The following is a 23,802-nucleotide window of genomic DNA, read 5'->3' on the forward strand; positions in this document are numbered from 1 at the left end:
TAGGGTGGATGGTCTATGCCAGGGGGTGCCCACACTTTTTTGGCTTGCGAGCTACTTTTAAAATGACCAAGTCAAAATGATCTACCAACAATAAAATTAAATTTAAAAAAACCACAAAGCACACTGTACGCAGAGAAAATGTTAATTTTCATTTGTATTGGGGGGGTTTCAGAGGTCAAGGCAGATGACTTTAAAATATGCAATATCACCTCAGTAACAACTATACAAAAATAAACAAATATACCCCCTCCCCTTTTACTAAACTGCAATAGTGTTTTTTAGCGCAGGGAACTGTACTGAATAGCCCGCGGGGCAAGAGGGCTTGGGCTCCCTCTTGCCCCGATGTCGGGGGGGTCACGGTTCAACGGGGCAAAAGGGCTTGGGCTCCCTCTTGCCCCGATGTTGTATGTGTGTGGGGGGTGATGCATCACGGCAGGAGAGATGCCTCATCTCCCCTACCGCGATGCCATCCTTCCTTTACCTGAGCTGCCGCGACCCGCGGCAGGAGAGATAGGGCAGTTCGGGTAGAGGAGTGATGGCATTGTGGTAGGGGAGATGAGGCATCTCTCCTGCTGCGATGCTTGCGGTGGGTAGGTTGCCGGGCCGCTGAACTGATGGCGCCAGCGGCCATCAGCTCAGCGGCCCCTTTTTTGGCACTTAGACCTGGTTTGACTTCGTCTAAGTCAAAAAGGTCTAAGTGCCGACTAGGCAACCTGTAAATGTTTTGGTTATAGCTGTTGTACGCCTAGGTGTAAGTCGTGGGAAGTAGTGGGACCTTTAGGGAATAGTGACCACAACACGATCCAATTCAAAGTGGAACTAAGTATGCCAAAGGAGAGGAGAACCATTGTAACAACATTCAACTTCAGGAAAGGGAACTATGATGCCATGAGACAAATGGTAAAGAGAAAACTCAAGAACAGCTCCAGAAAGGCACAGACGGTGGACCAAGCCTGGACCTTATTCAAGAACATGGTGAAAGAGGCATAAAACCGATATATACCCAGATTTAGAAAAGGGTGCAGAAAGAATCAAGCCAAAGACCCAGCATGGTTAACCAAAGAAGTTAAGAAGGTGGTAGGAGATAAGAAAAAATCTTTCAGGACATGGAAAAAGGACAAAACTGAGGAAAATTGGAAGGAGCACAGGAAGCACCAAAACAATGTCACCGCGTGGTCAGAACAGCAAAGAGAGAGTATGAAGAGAGACTTGCAAAGGAGGCATGGAACTTTAAACCCTTCTTTCGATATGTGAAAGGGAAACAGCCGGCGAGGGAGGAGGTGGGACCCCTGGACGAGGAAAGGAGTAGTAAAGGAGGAAAAGGAAGTAGTGGACAGATTAAACACGTTTTTCTTGTCGGTCTTCACGAAGGAGGACACAACCAGTGTTCCGGAACCGGAAAAATTCTTCAAGGGGGTCCAAGAGGAAAAATTATCGTGCTTGGAGGTAAGTCTCGAAGACATACTCAAACAGATAGATAAGTTAAAAACTGACAAATCTCCGGGCCCGGACGGAATCCACCCAAGAATAGTAAAAGAACTTAGAGATGAAATAGCGGAGTTACTGCAGCAGATTTACAACCTATCCTTGAAAACAGGGGTAAGACTGGAGAATAGCGAATGTTACACCTATCTTCAAGAAGGGATCCAGAGGCGACCCGGGGAATTATAGACCGGTCAGCTTAACCTCAGTTCCGGGGAAAATGGCCGAATCATTAATCAAGGACAGTATCAATGAGCATATAGAAAAAAATAACCTGATGAGAACAAGCCAGCATGGTTTCTGTACTGGAAGATCTTGCCAAACGAACCTGCTGCACTTCTTCGAGGGGATAAGCGAACATTTGGACAAATGTGACCCCATAGGCATAGTATACTTGGACTTCCAGAAAGCCTTCGACAAGGTACCTCACGAATGCCTACTAAGGAAACTGTGGAATCACGGAGTGGAAGGGGACATACACAGATGGATCAGAAATTGGCTGGCGAACAGGAAACAGAGGGTAGGAGTAAAGGGACACTATTCTGACTGGAAAGGGGTCACGAGTCAAGGGTCAGTGCTGGGACCACTGCTATTCAATATATTTATTAATGACTTAGAAACAGGGACAAAGTGCGAAGTTATAAAATTCGCAGATGACACAAAACTCTCTGGTAAGGTTAGATCTGTATAGGAATGTAAAGAACTTCAAAAGGGACCTGAACAAATTCTTTGAATGGGCAAATAAATGGCAGATGAGCTTCAATGTAGAGAAATGTAAAGTAAAGGGAACCCAAAGTACAACTATGCGATGGGAGGGATGGTACTGGGGGAAGGCAACCTAGAAAAGGACTTGGGGGTTTTGGTGGATAGAACAATGAAACCGGCGGCACAATGTGCAGCGGCCTCAAAAAAGGCGAACAGAATGTTGGGCATTATCAAAAAAGGTATCACTACCAGAACCAAGGAAGTTATCCTCCTGCTGTATAGGGCGATGGTGCGACTGCATCTGGAGTACTGCGTTCAGTACTGGTTGCCGTACCTTAAGAAGGATATGGCGATACTTGAGAGGATTCAGAGAAGAGCAACAAAAATGATAAAGGGCATGGAAAACCTCTCATATGCTGAGAGGCTCGAGAAGCTGGGGCTCTTTTCCCTGGAAAAGCGGAGACTTAGAGGGGATATGATAGAAACATATAAGATCATGAAGGGTGTAGTGAAGGTGGAGAGGGACAGATTCTTCAGACTGGCGGAGGCATCAAAAACTAGACGGCGCTCAAAAAAATTGATGGGAGATAGGTTCAGAACAAATGCTAGGAAGTTCTTCTTCACACAGAGGGTGGTGGACACCTGGAATGCGCTTCCTGAGGAGGTGGTAGAGCAGAGTACGACTTTGGGGTGCAAAAATGGATTGGACGAGTTCCTGAAGTAAAAGGGGATCCAGGGGTACAATTAGAGGGTTACTTTACAGTACAAAAGGCTGTAGAGTAAAAGAGTAGTAGAGTAATGGATCACTGCAGGTCGTTGACCTGGGGGGCCACCGCGGGAGCGGACTGCTGGGCATGATGGACCTATGGTCTGACTCAGCAGAGGCAATGCTTATGTGCTTATGTCTGTTATTGAGAAAGACACGGGGGAAGCCACTGCTTGCCCTGGATTGGTAGCGTGGAATGTTGCTACTCTTTGGGATTCCGGAATCTTTTGTTACTCTCTGGGATTCCAGAATCTTGCTATTCTTTAGGATTCTGAATGGAATGTTGCTACTCCTTGGGTTTTGGCCAGGTACTAGGGACCTGGATTGGCCACCATGAGAACAGGCTACTGGGCTTGATGGACCATTGGTCTGACCCAGTAAGGCTATTCTTATGTTCTTATGAGTTTTTGGCTTCCAGATGATTTGTGTACGGTTGTGCTTTGTGTTTTTTTAATTTTATGGTTACCATTATGAATTAATAAGATATTGTGTGTACATGAAAAATTAATGCAATAAATTGAGGACGGGGCTGAGGCGGAATTGGGGGCAGGACTGAAAATTAGTAGATGTCCTGTTTTGAGGAAAAAAGTAAAGGTCACGTTAGGTATGAAGCAGAAGTAGGTAAGAGACTGGAGATTGTGGTTATGGCATATGTGAGGCAGGCTGTATTGGGTCAGAAGGAAGGGCTGTTGTAAAATCTTTTGTGAAAACTGCTTGAGAAGTAATGCTGCTTCTTGTGTTACTTGAGGAGTGTTAAGATTAAAAGGCGAAGAACTTTGAGAATTGAGAAAATGCTGTATTGAAGTGGTACACTTCTCCCTCCGTATTCGCGGTTTCAGTATTCACGGTTTTTAGCTTGCTGGCTCCTCCCCCCAAATTACATCAGCTTGCATAGAGAAATTGCTGATTCCAAGCATTTACAGAGAAAATCGCCAATTTCCAGTACTTTCTTCACCGTGTTTTGCCTCTCTTTCAGGAACAGGCCAGGTCTCCCACTATGTTATTTGTGGTTTCACCATATTCACGATGGTTTTTAATAGAAAACAGCAAATAACATATGAAAAAGTTATTTGTGGTTTTTCTGTATTTGCGGTTCTGTTAATCCCCTATCACAGCGAATGCGGAGGGAGAAGTGTATTGGGTTTTGTGTTATTTCTTTTTCTCAATGCTTTGGTGAAGGATTTACTGTTGAACTATTGGAGGTGAAGGAGTAGAAGTAGAAGAAAAGGTTGACTTGTGTTGGTGAGAATGTTTTGAAGGGCTTGCTCTGTCACTAGAGTTGTGCGAGTCTGCGCTAGAAATCTTAAGTAAATTACACTCGGAGGAATGAGTCTGGTGTTCTTGTTTCCTCTTTTTTGCCGTTGCCGATTTTAGGTGAATTTAAGCAGCTTGTTGTTGCGCTGGTGGATTCAGTGGAGGAAGTGAACTGGAGCACTTTGTATCATGGGTGCCGAGACCTAGAAGCTGTCTGAGAACCCATCAAATCAGGAGTGCTTTGCATGGTAGAATCAAGAAAGCCTGCTGGTACCTGTAAAAGGCCCTCTGGGTTGGCATTTTTTTCCTTCCAGTTTTGTAGAAATTATTTGAAGTGAACATTTTCTGAAGAGGAGCGAGGGCTACTTTCGCCATGATGTGCAGTAAACTGAAGAGGTACACTCACACTCAATGCAGGAAGGACACCATCATATTTGATTGGATAAAAAGAGTATGCATGAGCTTGAGAGGTTGGTTCCGGATCGGCGGCCTGCAGCTGAAATAACCAGTATGTCTGCATTGGCCTGTGTCCACAGAGAATGACCGTTTCCTCCTATGTTGTATTTAAAATACACTGCCTTGTTTCTGACACAACCAACACTTTTTCCCGAGAACATTAGACTCTACAATAATATATAATACAGCAATTTTTTTAAAACTGAACAATTAAGACAAGAACAAAGAAAGGTCAAGTGCACCAAAAATCCCATCTTCTGTTCTTAATTTTCTATTATACTTTTATCAATACTTTTAAAGTTCTTACCCTCTGTTTGTATTTTCCTTGTATGTATCCTTTACTATACTTATTGTAGTTCTCCCTACTTTCCTTATGTATTGGTACGTCAAGTCTGTCTGTGTTGGTTTTAGTTAATAATTAAGACCCTATTTTAATTGTAAATCGCTTTGAATTAATGATATTGCGATACATCAAAATTTTAATAAAACTTGAAACTTGATACTAGCAAATTTTCAAAATACTAATTTATATATACCGTATTTGCCGGCGTATAAGACGACTGGGCGTATAAGACGACCCCCCAACTTTTAGTTAAAATATAGAGTTTTGTTATATACTCGCCGTATAAGACTACCCCTTCTTCCGCACACCTTCTCTACCGCCCCGGGTGCAGCACAGCCGGCCAGGTCCCCTTACTTTTGTGGCACTTCCCCGACCGACCGACAACAGCCCCGGTCCGACAAACCTCCCTGCCCTTAACCGCGAATCTAAATTACCTTCTTACAGCTGCTGTAAGAAGGTAATTTAGATTCGCGGCTACAGGGCAGGGAGGATTGTCGGACCCGGGCTGTTATCGGTCGGTCGGGGAAGTGCCACAAAAGTAAGGGAACCTGGCCGGCTGTGCTGCAACCGGGGCGGGGCGGCCGCCCCTCTCTCTTGGTAGCCACTCGAACCGCGAGGCTACTCTCCTTCTCCTTATCTGCCCTGCCTGCAGCACAGAGCCGAACGGAAGTCTTCCCGACATCAGCGCTGAAGTCGGAGGGAGGGAGGGCTTTGTTTAAGCCCTCCCTCTCCTCCGACGTCAGCGCTGACGTCGGGAAGACTTCCGTTCGGCTCTGTGCTGCAAGCAGAGAAGGTAGGGAGAAGAAGAGCCGCGCACATCCAGAAGACTGAGCATCCAGCCCCGCGACCCTCGGAGGCGTTCCCATGGGATCCCCGCGACCCTAGGGGGCGTCCCCACCGGATCCCCGCGACCCTAGGGGCGTCCCCGTGCAGCTCTCTAAACAGTACCCGGCGTATAAGACGACCCCCGACTTTGGGGAGGATTTTAAGGTACTGAAAAGTCGTCTTATACGCCGGCAAATACGGTACTTACATTTTGAAGAGTACCCTAAGGAATTTATGCACATATATTTGCAGCTGCTAAATCACACACAAATTTTCTGTTATTTACTGCATCTTCTATGCTAGGAGACTTTCCTGGTCTCTCTGCAAGAGATGTATTACTGTTTACTAATGACTTTTTGGACTATTGACTTTGTTTTCATCAGAAATTATGACCCTGAGGCAGGCTTTTAAATTGAAACATGGATCTGTGTCAGATCTTTGTCATTGGTGGACATTAGCAACTCACTGGACTTTTAGCTACATGTCTGACTTTTTGTATTTATTAAAGTTTTTGATTTACAAGTTCTCTAGTGCCTCTCCTGTTTGGAAACCCTTTGGTCCATCCCTACTCTGAATATCTATATTGTCTCTATTTTATGGACATGTACATTAAAAAAAAAAAAAAATGCCCATAAATGCAGCCCTTTTCTTGGATACAACACTCATCAGTCTGGGTACATTTACCCATGTACCAACAATATGCACCAGGGATGTTGCCATGCCATGGATGCTGGGCTCACTCCCTACCCCCACTCGGTAGGCCAGGCACACCACAGGGGTGGGGTTTGGAAGATATTTGCAGCCAAGGTATGCTTGATTTTGATGGGGGATTAGGGAAGAGGAAATAGGGTGCCTAGCATTCACCCACATGAAATGATGGTGCAAGCCATGTGTTTGTGTGAGGATATGTAGTTTTTTTTGCTTCAGCCCGTTGTACTGGTACTGAATTGTCCACTTGAAGATACGTTATGTAACAGTGTATAGATACGGAGATTCTTTTAATTCTGTTTTTATTGTATTTTTTTGTTGCGTTTTTGTTCCTATTGCATTTTATTGTTTGTTATTTGCTGATTTTGTATGTCTTTATTGTTCCCCGCCTAGATTTGTAGATAGGCGGGTTATAAATAATTTTAAATAAATAAATAAAGATGGCACCCCTAAAAATGTTTTATGTACAGAACTGGCATGCAGGGCAGGATTAATTAATCGAGGGCCCCTAGACACACAAGTACACTGAGCCCCCTGCCCTGCCCCACCCCACCATGCACCCAGGCGGAAACAGGAAGCTGCGTCAGAGGGAAGCTTTGGGCAAGCAGCACCGCTTGCACAATTACAGTTCCCATTGCCTTTCTTACCTGCATTGCTTGCTTGTCTTACTTTCCGTCGATGGGGGGGGCACGTTGCCGATTGAGGTGGGGCCCGTGTTGCCAATCGGGGGGGGGGGGGGGCACATTGCCGATCGATGCTGGAGGGGCCCATCGCCGTTTGGAAAAAAAACAATGTTGATGCCCTCCTTCATCGGGCCCCCCTGATCATTTCGGGCCCTAGGCACATGCCTACTTGGCCTATTGGTTAATCCTGCCCTGCTGGCATACACATTAGAGAGTTGCACAGAGACAGAAATTTCACCTATCCCTGTCTGTCCCCCCCAAAAAAAGTAACTGTGTCAAGGGTCAAGGCTGGAGGTTGCATTTGGCAATCACTAGTCATCACATGCACACGCCTGGCAATTGGTGAGTGCAATCTCCCAGTCCTGATCAGCGAGGAGATGGTAGCTGCTGCACAAAGCAAGGATACGTTGGCTGACCTGGCACTACAGTTCTGCAAGAACCCTTCAGGACCTGTGTCAATCTCCATGGGATTCCTGTGGACCTGGAGATGATCCCTGCTAACCCTATTCCTGAGCAGCTCATAAGCCTGCAATTTTATAAATGCATATTTACACACAAAGTATTACTTCACATGCAGAAAAGCGACTAAAGTTACCAGAAACAAAAAGTGAGGTTGTAATGAATTCTGTTTGAGCAAATAATTAAAAACACTAAAAAAAAAAAAAGCTAGAAAAGTTCAACCACATAACTTTTTCAAATTGCTTAGACTCATGACATGAAAAATTGGCAGCATTTTGGATCTGCTACTTTAGTTACCTTTTCCCAGAGATGGTCACAAATGGCTTTTGAAATTGCCCTCCTTGGGCCGGAATCTAAATATGGTGCCTAAAAATTGGCGCTGACTAGTACAGCTCACCAAAACTTATAAGGGAGTTTGGTGAGATGTTTATCTTCTCCCTTGAGAAGACGAAACATGATCGAAACATTTAAGATATTGAAGGGAATTGACTAAGGCCAGGATTCACTAAACCTCCAAACCGTGCACAATCCGTTTCCATTTGCATGCCGGCGAACAAATTCAGTAAAGACCTGCATTCAAATGTGAATGATCGTTAACACGACCCTACCCATGGCCAGAGTGATCCCCGCTCATGCGCACACCCTGACAGTAGCGACAGGTGAAGCAGCCTGTCAGGGCTTCTGCTGGCTTTTAAAATTTTTTTTTTTTTAAATCGGGCAGATATTTTGCGTGTTTTACACACACAAAATATCTGCCCGATTTAAAAAAAATTAAACCCCCTCCCGAAGAGCCTCTAACCCCACAAAAAATTTGCCCCGCAGCCTGCTCTCTACTGCCCCGAATCTGCCTGCCCTGACTCCCCCGCTCTCGCCCTGAATCTCTCCTACCCTTCCCACACTGGGAGCCTGTGGTTTTAACCTGCTGATTAAAGCGGGTTAAAACCACAGGCTCCCTGGCCTACAAAAAGGAAAAAAAAAAAAAAGTCACGATGCCCCCCTGCCCTGCGTCAGTGCCCCCCGTGATGCCAGGTCTGCAGCAGTCGGGTTTGTCATTAGTAAAATCTGACTCAAAATGGCCAAGCAATTGTTAGTGAATCAATCGCTTGGCTATTTTGCATGGGGTTTTACTAATTTGCATGGGATGATTGGGATCGGATTGCTATAAGCCTTAGTGAATAGTGCAGGAGGGAAATTTGGTCGCAAAGGGCTCGGAAACCGATCGGTACATGATTGGTTTGCTTAGTGAATCTAGCCCTTAGTAGTGAAAGAGAAACTGTTCACCCTCTCCAAGATGGAGAGAATGAGAAGGCATTCTCTAAAGTTAAAAGGGGATAGACTCCGCACAAACGTTAGGAAGTTCTTTTTCACCCAGAGTGGTAGAAATCTGGAACACTCTTCCAGCGGCTGTTATAGGGGAAAGCACCCTCCAAGGATTCAAGAAAGGGTTAGATAAGTTCCTGCTGAACCAGAATGTATGCAGGTAAGGCTAGACTCAAATAGGACACTGGTATTTGACCTAAGGACTGCTGCGCGAGCGGACTGCGTGGCATGATTGGCCTGATCCAGCAACGGCAATTCTTATGTTCATTCTTTTTGTAAAGTTCACAGCAGTGCCCTGTAAGGTGCTCCACTGCTTTGCCATGTCTGAGTGGCCAGTCCATCACAATGCCGGCTCCTCCTATGTCCAAATAGTCTTGTTCTGGGTGTTTGGGACTTGGACAAATTTTTGGTCGAAAATGTGGTAGAAAGACAGGTGTACTTTCAGTTTGGACGATCAATGGCCTGGATGTCCAGATAAGATGATTTTCAAAAAAATACATTTCTAGATATGTTTTTCAAAAATGGACATTTTCCCCCTGCCGACTTTGGGCGTCTAACGCCTACGTCTGAATCGAATTAAGACATATCTTTTTATTATGCCCCTCCAAGCATTCCATTTGTTTATATTAGTTCCATAGAAAGAATGCCCACTACAGTGTAAAAAAAAAGGTTTCATTATTTCCAGACTTATAATAACTATCCTAACCCCCTCTTTTATAAAACTGTGTCATGCTATTTTATTGCCGGCCGTGGTGGTATTGGCTCAGACGCTCACAGGAATTCTATGAGCGTCACAGCTAATACCACTGCAGCTGGTGATAAAAAGCCTAACATGGCTTCATAAAAGGGGGCCTAAAATATCAGAACTTAAAATCATTTAATGAAGAGAGAGGGGGGACATGGTTGAGACGTTTAAATATATCATGGGCCGCATCGAGGTGGAAGATGATATCTTCTTTCTTAAAGGACCTTCGACCACAAGAGGACATCCGCTGAAAATCAAGGGCGGGCAATTTCATGGCGACGCCAGGAAGTATTTCTTCACTGAAAGGGTGGTCGGTCATTGGAATGAACTTCCACTACAGGTGATTAAGGCCGGCAGTGTGCTAGATTTTAAAAAGAAATGGGATATGCATGTGGGATCTCTAGCGGGATAAAGTTCTGAAGGTGGGCCATTAGCGTGGGCAGACTTGATGGGCTGTGGCCCTTTTCTGCCGTCATATTCTATGTTTCTATGTAAGCTTGTCCAACCCTTTTCTATCGGGGACCATATTTTGTAACGTTCATAGGGCCAAAACACACACCATTATATTTTGCCATGTTTCATCAAAATATGACAGTGTGTTTGTTATCTGTTCCCTGGCCTTCACCCAGTTTTCTCTTGCTATCTCTCATGTACCCTTCCCCCAATCTTCACCTAGCTTCCACAGCAGAAGAAACGGTGATTTCTGCTTCTCCACTGTGACACAGCTCTCTGGAAGCTTGAGCCGCATGGTGCCAGTTCAGGTTTGTTTTGCCATTTCAAGTCTCATGAGACTTGAAACCACAAGACTAATCTGAACTTCCAGCACTGGCTGAACCTTACTGAGAGCTGAGACACGGTGGGGGAGCAAGAATTCTGCCTTAAGCACCACAAGAATTGGCAAGCTTCCAAAAGCCAGAACAAAGCACATGGTAGGCCAGTTTCTGGCCCATGGGCCATAGGTTAGACAAGCCCATTCATTCTTGATCTGAAATGGCAGCAATTCATATTCATGGTACTTGTCTTAAAAGTACATTAGCCACAAAGATCAAAGTAATCATAAGGTTATAATATGTACTGACACTCATACATACATCTAAAAATGTTCCATCAAAGATAAATACAGTTAACTATAATTGTAAGTGTGCATTCAATTTAATCTAGCAAGTAAAGATCAAGTTCTTAATATGATTTTCAGCCATACCAGGGTTCTCATTTATAGCAGCCCTCTCTCATTTAGGCAGGGCAGTATGAAGATTAATTCGGTGAGGGAGCTTTTCAAGGTTGCTAGCTTCCTTCCCATAATAAGTTAGAACAGCACTAGATAAAGTCCATTCTTTCAAACATGTTCAGCCTTTCAGAGTAGAGCCGCTTCCCTGGAAAGGGGCGGGGATGAGGTGGAGGGGGGCTGATGTGGTACTTTTAATCTAGAAACTGGATTCTCTTCAACTAATTTAACTTCTGACCTTCTCAGCTGTTGGATCAAGTTATTTAGCAGGCATATAGCCAGACAAAAGCATAAAGGGTATGCAGTCAATTCCTCACCCATCTGTGCACATTAAGCTATCTACAGCAAAATAGAAGCACAGTCCCTTTGACTTTAGTCTGATTAATGCTTTTTTTTCCAGTTGTCTTGTTTTAGACAAGTTGTTAAAGCTTCTAAAGAATCAAGGAGGCAATATATTAGTTTCTGAAAAATTATGTTATTGATGACATAAATGGATCAGTCTTAGTTACAGAATGTTGAAGCTAATGAATGGCATCTATCAGGAAAGAAGGCGCTACAGGTAAGAGATTGTGCCGCTTAACTATTTTCTATTATTCATACCTACTTGTATTCTAAAAATATAATCAATTTAAAACTGATGATTAAAACTGAAGATTATTTTTTAGGATTGGTTTCTTTATGGAATGCCTTATTTTTTTTTTTTTAAATTAAGCACAATTTTCAATTCAATTAGGAAATAAGCTGTAATATCTTTAAAATAAAATGAATACCAAAGCCACAAAAATGATAATAAATTTTATTTCAAAATATAAACAAAAAAAAAATCAAAATGAAATATGCAGCGATTCAGTTTTTGTCAAGCAATACTCACTGTTACAGTTTTGTATTTAAAATGTTTAAGCTTGCCCCTGAATATAATGTTCATAGATTGCTTTTAGCACAAATTCAAAGTAAGAATTGTGTTTCAGGTTTCCAAGTTCATCAGCTTCTAACAGATCCTTTACGTCTGGCAAATATTCTCTCATCTGAACTCCTAAAATACAAGCAAAATTTCATTACTGGCTTGCTTACCTTTACTTTCTAACTACTTGCAAGACACTATAGAGATAAAAACAAACAAACCCTACTTGTTTCCTCATTATTTAACATTTTCACAATTACCAATCACACCAGGAATGCTGTAAAGCAGAGTTGACAAAGTTTTATCCCCCTGGAAATCAATGTCCCTGCTTTCTCTGAGTTTCCATCTCTGTTAAGACCTAGCCTAGACTCATGTTTTGCTTTGCTGACAGAAGCAGGTTTTCGGTCACAGTCACCTACTATTGCCTTAAAATCTCTTTATTTATTTATTCAATTTCCTATACCATTCTCCCAGGGGAACTTGGAACGGTTTACATGAATTTATTCAGATACTCGAGCATTTTTCCCAGTCTGTCCCTGTGGGCTCACAATCTATCTAATGTGTCTGGGGCAATGGGGGGATTAAGTGACTTGCCCAGGACTCCACTACATTATAAAAAACAATAGATGCTGCTATAAAGACATGCCTACTACTCCCCTGAGAGATTGCAAGCCATGCTTTCACAATCTGCCTGTCACCAATGAGTAGAGAGATGTGTCAAATTTTGCTCACTCCCACTTTACATGACAGTGGGTCACCAAAATGGCTCAGTGAAAGTAAAGAAACCCTGTTATTAATTTTTATAGCTTTTTACATATTAAGAAAATTGATTGTACAAGGCCACTTGTACAGTCTTCATGGAACAGTCTGCAGAATTACCTGTTCCTGTGGCTACCAGATCACATTCAGAGGAGCATTTTCAAAGCCACTTACATGGGTAAATAGTGATTTACTAGGTAAAACTGGCTGTCCTAAAATTGCAATTTCTTAATCCACCTAAATGTACATGTGGGATTCCATAGACATACGTTGGGCAAGATCAGAAAATGGGCATAACTTTATTTTCAAATCTTTGTATGTAATTCTCTTTTCAAATTCTATGTACACAAAACACGAGAGAGAGAACCTGCACAACTTCCTAAAATATTGAAGGACGTCATCAAGCTTGAAAACTGCCCCCTTAAGACTTAATACTGCTTGTAATATTTTAATTAATTTTGTATTACTAAAAGAAGGTCTGCCACAATGTAAAGTCATGCTTTAGTAGGAATAATTCAAGTTATTACGTTTTATAGTAAGATATGTCAACAGAACTGCTCCATTTCAACAGGTAAAAAAAATGCATCGTGCTCCTAGCAAATTGACTGCATTGAATGGAGAAGATATTTATGTGCAACATACTCCGTTACATTTGAGAGAACTGAATAGTGCTGCATTTACGGGTATGCTGTTAGTTCTTTGAGTTGGAAGGGTTCAGCAGCAGTGTCTCTCGATCTGCTCAGGACCTTTTGAGGCATGCTTGTGAACCACCCCCTGAGGAATGTTTCCACAATGGCTGACACATGGGACGGTGGAGCTTCTGACTGAAGATAAATTACCTACAATTAAGGCCAATGATTCCTTAGCGTCAGGACTTTCTTTTTAAGTACACAGGATAGGAGAAATTTCTAATTAAGCTGGAAGCTCAAGACAATGAAGAAGGATACCAACAAAAAAGTAAGGATTTTAAAATGTGAAATAGCTGTTAGAAATTAGGGTCCGCATTTATTTTTACATTTTTTGTGAAATTAAAATCTTATATAGACAATTAGCTAAATTCAGAAAAGACAGAGGGGTCAATATTCAATACAATTTAATTGGACAGAAATAGCTCCTGGTCAGTTAAATTGCTTGTTCAGGGCTTACAGGTCATTTTCAGTGGCACTTAAAGCAAAATTAGCTATTTTATGAGTGTTCCGGGGTAGAGTGGGCATTCGGACAGTTCCGTGCCAATAATGTTCAGCACTTAACCGGCCAAAGTAACTACATAAATAGGACCGCATTAAAGTCAACTCTATCTTTATGTGGTACCCCATAGCTGGGTAAATGCTGAATATTACACTTAACTGGTTATACTGTAGCTAGCTCCAGAAACACAGAAATTCAATGCCGAAGTGAGGACATGGCCTGGCATTGAATTTCTGGGCAAAACACTACTGGCTGAATATCAACTCCATATTGTTCAATCCTAGGATTCTCTTAGATAATTACCATTACTCTATTATTACAGGAAGGACAAAATTTATGTTGTAATATATGAGCTTTCAAGACCCAGGGTCATGGGTATTTTCTAAATATATATTACGTTTCCCTGTCACATATGAAGAAAGAATTTTTATAATATGAAAATCTCATGCATTACATTTTTTGTTGGGCTTTTAAAAGACCTACTACACTTTTCATCAGATCAATAAGTCTATTAGAACTCTGAACATTTTTGGAAATCAATTTGGGACCAAATTAATTGTTTATTAGACAATCCAGTGTTATTGTCATATGATACAGTGCTGTTTGGTATGGCAATGAGAGCAAAAAGTCAGATTTCTACAAATAATAACAAATTATTACTTATAATGACTGGGGTTGCCATTCAGCAAATTACGTATAATTGAAAAAACTGGAATAGATTAAATTATAATTTCTGGTGTAATTCCTTATGTCATGTTTATAAAATGGAAAGATTTATTGCAATACAGCGCGGTTTTTTCAGGAAATTTCAGGATGTGTGGGAGCCATTTACAAAATATTGTACTGATTAGATGACATTTTTTCCCTTAAATTTACAGGTTCAATTATGAGGGGGGAAGGGGGGTTAATTTTATTATTACATATTGTACAAGGTATTTGATTATATGATAGGAAAGGGTGGGAACGGTGGAAGATAAAAGCATATCATTTGTACCATTGATGATTATTAAGTGATATATTTATTGTTAATCTGTTTTAACTTATTGACACACTTATTGTAAGTTTGAAAATGAATAAAGATTTTTTTTTTTTTAAAAAGAAGTCAACATTAATAATTTCATTCTCATTTGTCTATTTAAAAAGCAGCGATTATTAATGGATGTTTCAGTTTATTAAAATGCGTGTTTTTAAATTTCCTATACCGTTCTCCCAGGGGAGCTCAAACTGTTTACATGAATTTATTCAGGTACTCAAGCATTTTTCCCTGTCTGCCCTGGCGGGCTCACAATCTATCTAGTATACCTGGGGCAATGGGGGGGGGATGAAGTGACTTGCCCAGGGTCACAAAGAGCAGCATGGGTCTGAACCCACAACCTCAGGGTGCTGAGGCTGTAGCTTTAACCACTGCACCACGCACTCCCCTATGTATGTTATTCAAGTAACCACCAAAGCGTTTAGAAATTAAAAATGAAACAGAAAAGGAATTACAATAAAAATGGGACAGAATAACAAAAGAGAGCTTAAGGATCCAGTGGAAAGTTCTTACAGGCCCAGGTTCCACATTAACCCAGCTTCAGTTTTTATACATGCATTTATATTTTATACTTTTACCCCCAAGTTCTTTCATTTTTAAAAAAATATTTGTTAATGTTTAGTATAGATCAGAAACACACACATATTGAAATATTGCAATCTGCCTTTAAGTTAAAGATTGTGCAGCCTTAGTGATTGCACCATGTGCTTGCATACAAATATTAACTCCTGTCTTCCTGTATATTTCCCTCACACACTGTTCATTATATACCATAAGGGACAGATGATAATCCTATATTGGATGAGTTGGTTTTGCTCAGCTGATCTGAAATGGATGACTCTTGGATAATTAGAGTCCCTCATTCAGTTGCTTTTGTCCCTTCTGTGCATAATAATATATACTTTTACTTATTTTTATTCTCAGGTGGTTACACTTCACACAAGAGAGGCTGGTGAAATCTGAAGAGATGCACCGTATCTCATAACATGGCACTACCAAGCAGCGTCAATAATGAGCATTTCTGTTCCACACACATAACCACTGCCAGGTGGTGTGTGTCAGGCCCTGGCCAGCTGTTCTCTCAGCCTGCCTCTTGAACATAGCTCCCTGTAGGCTCTCTTGCCCTGTCATATTCTAAATATATGCAATAGTTTAACCCCTAAAGTATCACATTAACTAATAAAGTACAAAGGAAGCACAGTATTCTCCCCATAAATTTGTGCCAGCTGGTTGGCATGAAGTAGTTTTTTGTTTTTTTTTGGTTGGGGGGGTTATTGTGCTGTATCCTATTATTGTTAACTGAGCAGTCAAAATCAGTTGGGTGGTGCATCCATTCAAAAGGTCCTGGGAGTAAATGGAAGAGATTCACATTCCTTCCGAACAAAAGATTTAAATGGATTTTATTTATTTACTTACATTTATGCATTACTTTTCCACTCAGGATAACCAAAGCGATTTTAAAAACCAGTAAACATACAGGGTCCCATTTACTAATCTGTGCTAATGTTTTGCAAATATCATCCATTAATTGCAAAACCTCTATGTTAACTATTGGGGTATTCTCAGCTGTTTTCTATTCAGTTAATATAGAGAAACGTTTTATTTAATGTGCATTAACTGAATGGCAGATATTGTGATGCAGTAGGCCACATTTCTTTGAAGTAGTGTTCACTAAGTAGTGTTCTTTGAAGTAGTGTTCACTAACAATTAACATATGGCAGCCACCTCTACATTAACTAAGCCAAGTCCATGTCTATTTAACACCTCCCTTCCATGTTAAGATGGTTAATTTGGAGATTACTTGTGCTAGCTCCCAAGGCACTGCATTAACAGTTGGCAAATATACGAGATTGCCATATTAACAGCTAGCATGGCCATAATACAATGAATGAACACTTCTCACTGACTCTTCCTTAGAGAAATGTTTATAAATTCACTGACTGATTTCTTAGTTCTTCAGCAGATTAACTCGCTGTTGGTCATCATTCACTGGCAGCTTCTGAGAAATTAGCAATCCAGTTGGCCACAATTTAGTTCTTCCTATTGATTCTCACATTACCACAGACAGATAAAATATATTTTAATTGTCTCATTCCCTTAAAAAAGGTGATAATCCTGTTAACCTAATGACCACCGTTGTCTCCTAATAACTTAAACTACAGCAGGCACAGAAAAAACCCCTCTGTCAAGGTAATTATTTGAAAATGAACTATCTACAACTATCTACAAGTTTGATTTTTTCTTCATCACTCAGGCCTTCCTTGCAGCCTTGTATTAGTCCAGTAAGGACTATCTTTCTAAACTATCCCTACTTATCTTTACCTGCTGAATGAAAAACTGTAGGGAAGGGCTTCATTATCACAATTTGTTGAATCAGTTTTAAAACAATGCAAGCACTGGTTTTCTTCTAAGTCTGACAGTAACTATTAATTTCACAATTGCTACTTAAAATTAAATCTCTGAACTGTTGAGCAGTTCTGCCTTAGTCTCCCGGAGATACCTTAACTTCTGTAGAGCTCTAGTCACTCACACTGTACAATTGGCATCACTCCTCCCCTCTAGTGGTATAAAAGTAACATGGCTGTGGTATCAGTAAAACAGTGCAAACATTTATGGAAACAGGTAGGTGGTGCTTCTGTCTTCAAGAACAATACAGTAAATTGTTTTTCAGCCTTACTGCACACTGCTCGACTATGAAAAAGCAACACAGAGGAAGACACAACCATGCAGTCTGGTCTTGTAGCTGTTTGCTATGCACTGCTAGTGCTGCAGAGACATTATTTACACTGTGTTGAAAGGAAGAGACTACAGACAGAATAAGTGATGATGGGCAACACCGTAGAGGGATTTATCTCTATCTATAAACACAATTTATCTCTATCTATATACTGTACAGAACAGTGTAGGAGAGTTCTGAACATCAGCCTGTAGATATGTTGTTATGATGATAGAGGAGGAGATGCCGCTGATCTGCCACAACGGCAGACAAAGGAGCATGAGTAGACATGAGGGAGGGAGGGAGAAGAGAGATGACAGCAGTGAAGAAGGTGGTCAAGAGTAAACCCTTGAGGAAAATATTGTGTTGTCTGGAACATGACAATATAAGACACCTTTTATGCAGGTAGATGCCAGCAACGAGGCTTCCTCTTGTTCCCTTCTTAGCTTATTTGTGGAACCAATCTGCATGAAGGATGCGCTCTTGAATTTCAAACACCATCATGTATAGCAGAAAATGGCAAGAAAAATTCCCCCTTCCCCTACTAATTCCAAGTGAGCAAAATATAAAACTCCTTAAGTAAAGGTATTAAGACCCACATACAGAGAAGTGATACAGACAATGGTGGTTTAGGGTTGCTATAATTCACATACTCTAAGGCAGTGTTCTTCAACCACCGGTCCATTGACCAGTGCCAGTCCACAGAAATTTCCTGCCGGTCCACAGGGTCAAAACGTGCATCAGGACCAAAACAGTGTTCTTCAACCGCCGGTCCATGGTGCAATCGTGCGGCGTTATCTTCGAGCCAGCTCCCTCTTCCTAACTGATTCAGTGCACAAAGTCACGGGCAGTGGCTCCTATGGGCATCTTGCGCCTGAACCGGAAGCCTTCTCTCTGATGTTGCAACGTCAGAGGGAAGGCTTCCAGATGAGGCACAGGATGTGCAAGGTGCAATTAGTACTATTATAGGGGCGGGGTCTGGGGTGGAGATTGGGTAGAGATGGGCGGGGTCTGGTCCACGACTTAGCCCAGTGTTCTTCAACCGCCGGACCACAGACCAATGCCGGTCCACAGAATAATTCTTTTATTTCTGCCGGTCCATAGGTGTAAAAAGGTTGAAAAACACTGCTCTAAGGGAAATCCTATTTCTTTTTTATTTAGAAAGTTGGCATTTCATTTGTATTGTGGTTAATTGAGACCTTATTTTCACTCAATCTAACACACACACACACAAATGACAAAAAATGTACAAGTACTTGCCTTCCTTCAATAACTTTTGTATTACTTTTACAAATATAGAATTTTCTGATGCTTCAATTGGATCATCTCCATTATCTGAAGAGGACCATCTGTAAAGGAAATATAATGCATATAATTTACCTAGTGGTAAGAAACATAAGTTTAGGCAAAAGGCTTAAAGGTCAGTGCCAATTTGAACATTAAAAAGATTCTTGAGTGTGTGTGTGTTGTGCACACACACACACACACTACATATGAGTAGAAAATTCAGTCAATGAATGATAGAAAAACCTCTTATCCTCTGCTCCTTCAGGTATTCCAGCCCAGCCCTCTTTATGGAATCTTTCCCTTTGCCAGAACTGTAATGTTTTCCCAGAATCCTCCTCCTGCAGAGGTGTAGCAGATGCAGTGGGAGAAGTCACTGTCACTGACCTCTCACTACTGCTGGCACATCTGAATTTGCTGGTTAGCTTCCCTGTGTCTCAACTCATATCCCACCTTCCCTGATGACAGTCAGCCTCTCTACATGATGCCAGCCTACATCAGCTTATGCCAGCAGCAGCACACAAATCTCACCAGCAAAAACTACTAAACTGCCTTTTATTAACATCTCTATCTATATATACCTGTTTCTGCAAGTGGTTTTCTAGAACCAATTGCTGTCCCTGCATCCTGATGGCAAGTCTACAATAGACAGTGTAGCATCACAAAGAGTTTGAAAGAGTTTGGAAGCAAACGTTCCAATTTACTGGAATGGTAACCTAATTAAATAGTATCAGAATTTTCATGTACTCGCATAGGTGGCTATCATTTGCCAGAAAGGTTGACTTATCCAATCATACCAAAATTTATTCATCCTCTAAATAACAATTAAAAGGGGCCATTTACTGCTAGTAGTCTTATATTGCTTTAAAGAAAACATAAAAGACAAGATAGAAGGCATCTGACTTTAGATGCCACTTTGAAGAAATCTATTAACAGAGGCCTACCTTCTTTACCTTCCCTTTTATCAAGCTGCACCGCCGTAAATGCCAAGACACCCAGCTCAGCATTTAGCTCGTGCTGCTCGGCAACATAGCTTAATAAAAGGGTGTGTAGGCCTTAATGAAGAAATTCCAGTACTGAAAAAGCTAGTAATGAATTACAGGATTAACCACATTTTTCTTGTCTAATTGGAAAGATGCATGGTGGAATGAAGCTTTTAGATAGAAATTCTATAAAAGGCGTCTAAAGATAGGTGCCAAACAGGCACCTAAATAGACACCTAAATTAATTGGTATATTGGTTTCAATTATGAGCTTTACTAAGCTCATATTTGAAAAAAAATAAAAATTGAATGATAGGAGGTGCCTATCTTCTTATGCATGATTCTATATAAGATAGGCGCCTAACTCCAAAGTAGGCGTAGGGGCGGAGGAGGACTTAGGCATGATTATCTAAAGTATTTAGGTGCCTTTAATGTAGGTTTTTAAAAACCTGATCTACCTAAGTTTTAATTAGGCACAATTCTGTAACATGAAATAGGTGCCTATTTTTTTAAGCGCCCAATTACAGAATATGTCCCTTAGTGCATACAAATATGACATGATAATGGTGAGGGCTTGGGAACTGTTTAAAGCTACATGGAGAACCCCTCTCCCCCAATCTTTTGGATTGTATCTCAGGAAAGAGTGGTTTAGATTGAAAATGGAGATGTGTTGTGCTATTTTTGGTTTTGTCTATATTACTTGTCTAGCTGCAAACGGCACTACATAATATATAAAAAACACAAAACATGGAAGGGTGGGGTTGGATCAGGCTCGAGGCTTGCACAGTTTGTCCCCGTGTCATTCTCTACTCTCATGACCATCCTGGGCAAGACTGTCATTGGGGGGGAGGGGGAGGGGGGTGGCAATCAGGGCAAGTGTTCTGCTCCCCACAGCTCCAGGGAGCCACTATGGGTCATGATGTCTTTCCCTTCTCCGTACCGTTTCAAAGTCCCCATCACCTTTTAAAATGCAAATGGGTCATTAACACAGCAGTTCTTTAGTACTGTTTGAAGATTCCTTGGCGCTATTTCCCTGCCACGGTCTCCCCCCCTACCCCTGACTTCCTGTTTCCATTTGGGCCCTTTGGAGCAGCTGACTTTTTAAATGAAGGGAAGGATGCTGGATGGGAGGGCATGTGGTAGACCCAGGGGTGGAGTGAGGGGCGGAGGGTTGGAAGGAAGAGATACTGGATGGGGGGCATTTGGTGGGTGGGAAAATTGGGGGTGGGGGCAAGGAGGGGAAAAATCGGGCCTCTGGGCCCCATCATGTCTAACACCGGCCATGATCCTAGGGCAGTAAACCCTCGTCTTTTGTTGCTGGTTTTGTCTATCTTGTCGTACTACTGAAAATCAGTGCTAAAGGGCAGATTCTGTATAGAGCACCGGTCTGAGTGGCCGCCTAAGAAGCTGCTGAGAATCGCGGCTGAGAATCACAATTGTCTGTAAGAACATATGCCTTACCCCACCCATTCTGTAACTGGTGCCGGTTACAGAATCGCATCTGCCTGATCGAGGGATCCCTTGCCATCAGCTGATTTCGGCAAGGAAATCCCTTATCAGCTGAGCCGGACTTTGGGGAGTCCTTCCGGCTCAGTTGATCAAGAGGAAAATACCCTTGCTGCAATCAGCTGAGCCGCTGCAGCAGGGAACACCCAGACAAGTACCCCATAATTGGCATGAAGGATGCCCATTTGACACCATCCCCCCCCATCGTGATTGGCAGGAGGGATGCCCACTCACTCCTGCCACCACCCCCCTGAAGCGGCAACACCCCACCAACCCGGCACCCCAAACATTAAGGCCTCCACCTGGCACCCCCCAAACCTCCAGATGGCCACCCCAACATTCCCACTCCCCGTACCTTTTGTAAGAAAGTCCAGCCAAAGGGATGCTTACTCCCTCTGGCCAGCAGGCCTTTCTCTTCCCGGTGCATACTAGGATGCACCAGGGAGAGGCCTAAGGCCCTGATTGGCTCAGATAGGAGTAATTGTATTGTTTTATTTTATGAGTGTGATGTACCCGCCAAGATTTTGGATATGCGAGATATAAATGTATAAATAAATATTCCATTTAATCTATGCACACAGAATGAGAGTGATTTTTTTTTAGTTGTATCTCAATTCAGACATTAAAAGGAAACCACATTCAATATTATAACCTGACCATTTAGACACTCATTCTCCAGAAGGAAGATCTTTAAAAATGTCCATGGTTACACTATACTTGAAGACTTGAGAGTATATTTTCAAAGGCAAAGTCTCCGTTAAGCTTCTTACTTTTCCTTCTCCAGTCCATTCCTGTCCCTTCCCATAGGTGAAAAAAAAAAAGGTCCAAATGCTGTTTTAAAAATGACTCACTTCTCCTGGGTATGTATAGAACTTACCTGTCTTTCTGAAGAGCCTTGCACAGAATTTCAAGCTTCAATTTATTTATATAACCTTCTTCTTCTTCTTCCTTCAGTTGGGAAAAATGCACTTATTAAATGAAGACTTCTAAAGAAAATATGAGGGTAATTTTATAAAGGGGTATCTATGTGCAGCCTATTCTATAAATAAAAATAGATACCTACCCCCAGATTCTTTACTGGCGCCCATGTCGGTGGTCGATGATCATGTGTTAGTCACGCAACAGCACTTATAAGAGCCTACATAGGCATGATTCATGCAGAAACAGGCACCAGAAATGTAGGCCCAGAAAACACCTGACCTACATTTCTGGTACCTATCTTAGCTGGGGGATCCAGACAATAGTCCTCAGCCTGCCATCAGCTGATCACGGCAGAGAAATCCCCGATCAGCTGAGCCGCCAGGACTCCCCAAAACCATGGCATTGGAGAGTCCCGACAGCTCAGTTGATCGGGGATTCTCCTGTTGCAATTAGCTGAACCAGTAGGGAGATCCCTGATTCCTCTCTCTCTCCCTCCCACCAACCCACTGACTGATTCCCTTCAGTACCCATCCAAGAAGAGACCCTCTCCCCCAAGCCCGACACCCCACACACATCCCTTATACCCTTGATGGAACATCGACAAGAGGGATGCCCACTCCCTCTTGCTTGTCAAAATGGCGGGCCTTCACATTCCCGGTGCAGGCAACTGGGCCAATCAGGGCCTTAGGCCACTTCCTGGTGCATTCTAAGACTCTGATTGGCCCAGGCACTTAAGGCCCCTCCCATAGGAGGGGCTTTAGGCACGGGCCCATCAGTGCCTTAGGCTCCTTCCCAGTGTATCCTGGGAAGCACTGGAAGAGGACTAAGACTCTAACAGGCCATGTACAGGTGCCTGGCTCAATCAGAGTCTTAGGCCCCTCCCAGTGCATACCAGGGTGCACCAGGAAGGGTAAAGCCCGCCATTTTGACGATGCAGGCTTGCTGGCAGGAGGGAGTTGGCATCCCTCTAGTTGATGTTCCATCAAAGGTACAAGGGGGGTGTGTGGGAATGTTGGACTTGCGGTCTCTCCTTGGAGGCATACTGGGGGCAATCATTCGGTAGGAGGGAGAGAGAGAGAGGAATTGTGGATCTCTGTCAGTTCAGCTAATTATGGCAGGGGAATCCCCGATCAAATGAGCCAGCAGGACTCCCTGAAGCCACGGTTTCAGGGAGTCCTGCTGGCTCAGCTGATTGGGGATCCCCCTGCCGCGATCAGCTGATGACAGGCAAAGATAGGTGGCAGAAATGTAGGCCAGGGTTTTTTGGGCCTATATTTCTGGCACCTTTGTGTGAATTGCGCATAAGTGAGTGCTTTAGGCCACTTAATGCCACTTCTGGTACTGGCCACACCAATTTTGGTGTTCGGCCACCTAAAGCGCTTATATAGGTGCAATTCTGGTGCCATTTATTTAGGCGCCACTAGGCACTTCAACTTTGCCAATTCTAACAGCATTCTTCAATTAACTTAGGTGTCGGTAGGGCACCTGTTTTAGAATTTCCCCCCTACTTTCTTTCAAAGAATATCAACATAAGTTGGCAT

The 23,802-nt window shown here is 42.5% G+C and overlaps 1 protein-coding gene across 3 annotated transcripts in view; it reads right to left on the minus strand.

Moving 5' to 3' along the window:
* Positions 1-11,753: 11,753 nt before the first annotated feature.
* The window catches only part of NUP133 (nucleoporin 133), a 211,997-nt gene continuing 199,948 nt past the window's right edge, over positions 11,754-23,802 (minus strand). For all 3 annotated transcript variants that reach the window (XM_033938695.1, XM_033938694.1, XM_033938696.1), the window contains exons 24-26: positions 22,218-22,288; positions 18,829-18,917; positions 11,754-12,004 (exon numbers count right to left, since the gene is read on the minus strand). In XM_033938695.1, the coding sequence (XP_033794586.1) occupies positions 11,868-12,004; positions 18,829-18,917; positions 22,218-22,288 (297 nt within the window). In that variant the 3' untranslated portion in view covers positions 11,754-11,867. The remainder of the gene's footprint in view (positions 12,005-18,828; positions 18,918-22,217; positions 22,289-23,802) is intronic.

Source organism: Geotrypetes seraphini, chromosome 3 (assembly GCF_902459505.1).
Source record: "Geotrypetes seraphini chromosome 3, aGeoSer1.1, whole genome shotgun sequence".
NCBI lineage: Eukaryota > Metazoa > Chordata > Amphibia > Gymnophiona > Dermophiidae > Geotrypetes > Geotrypetes seraphini.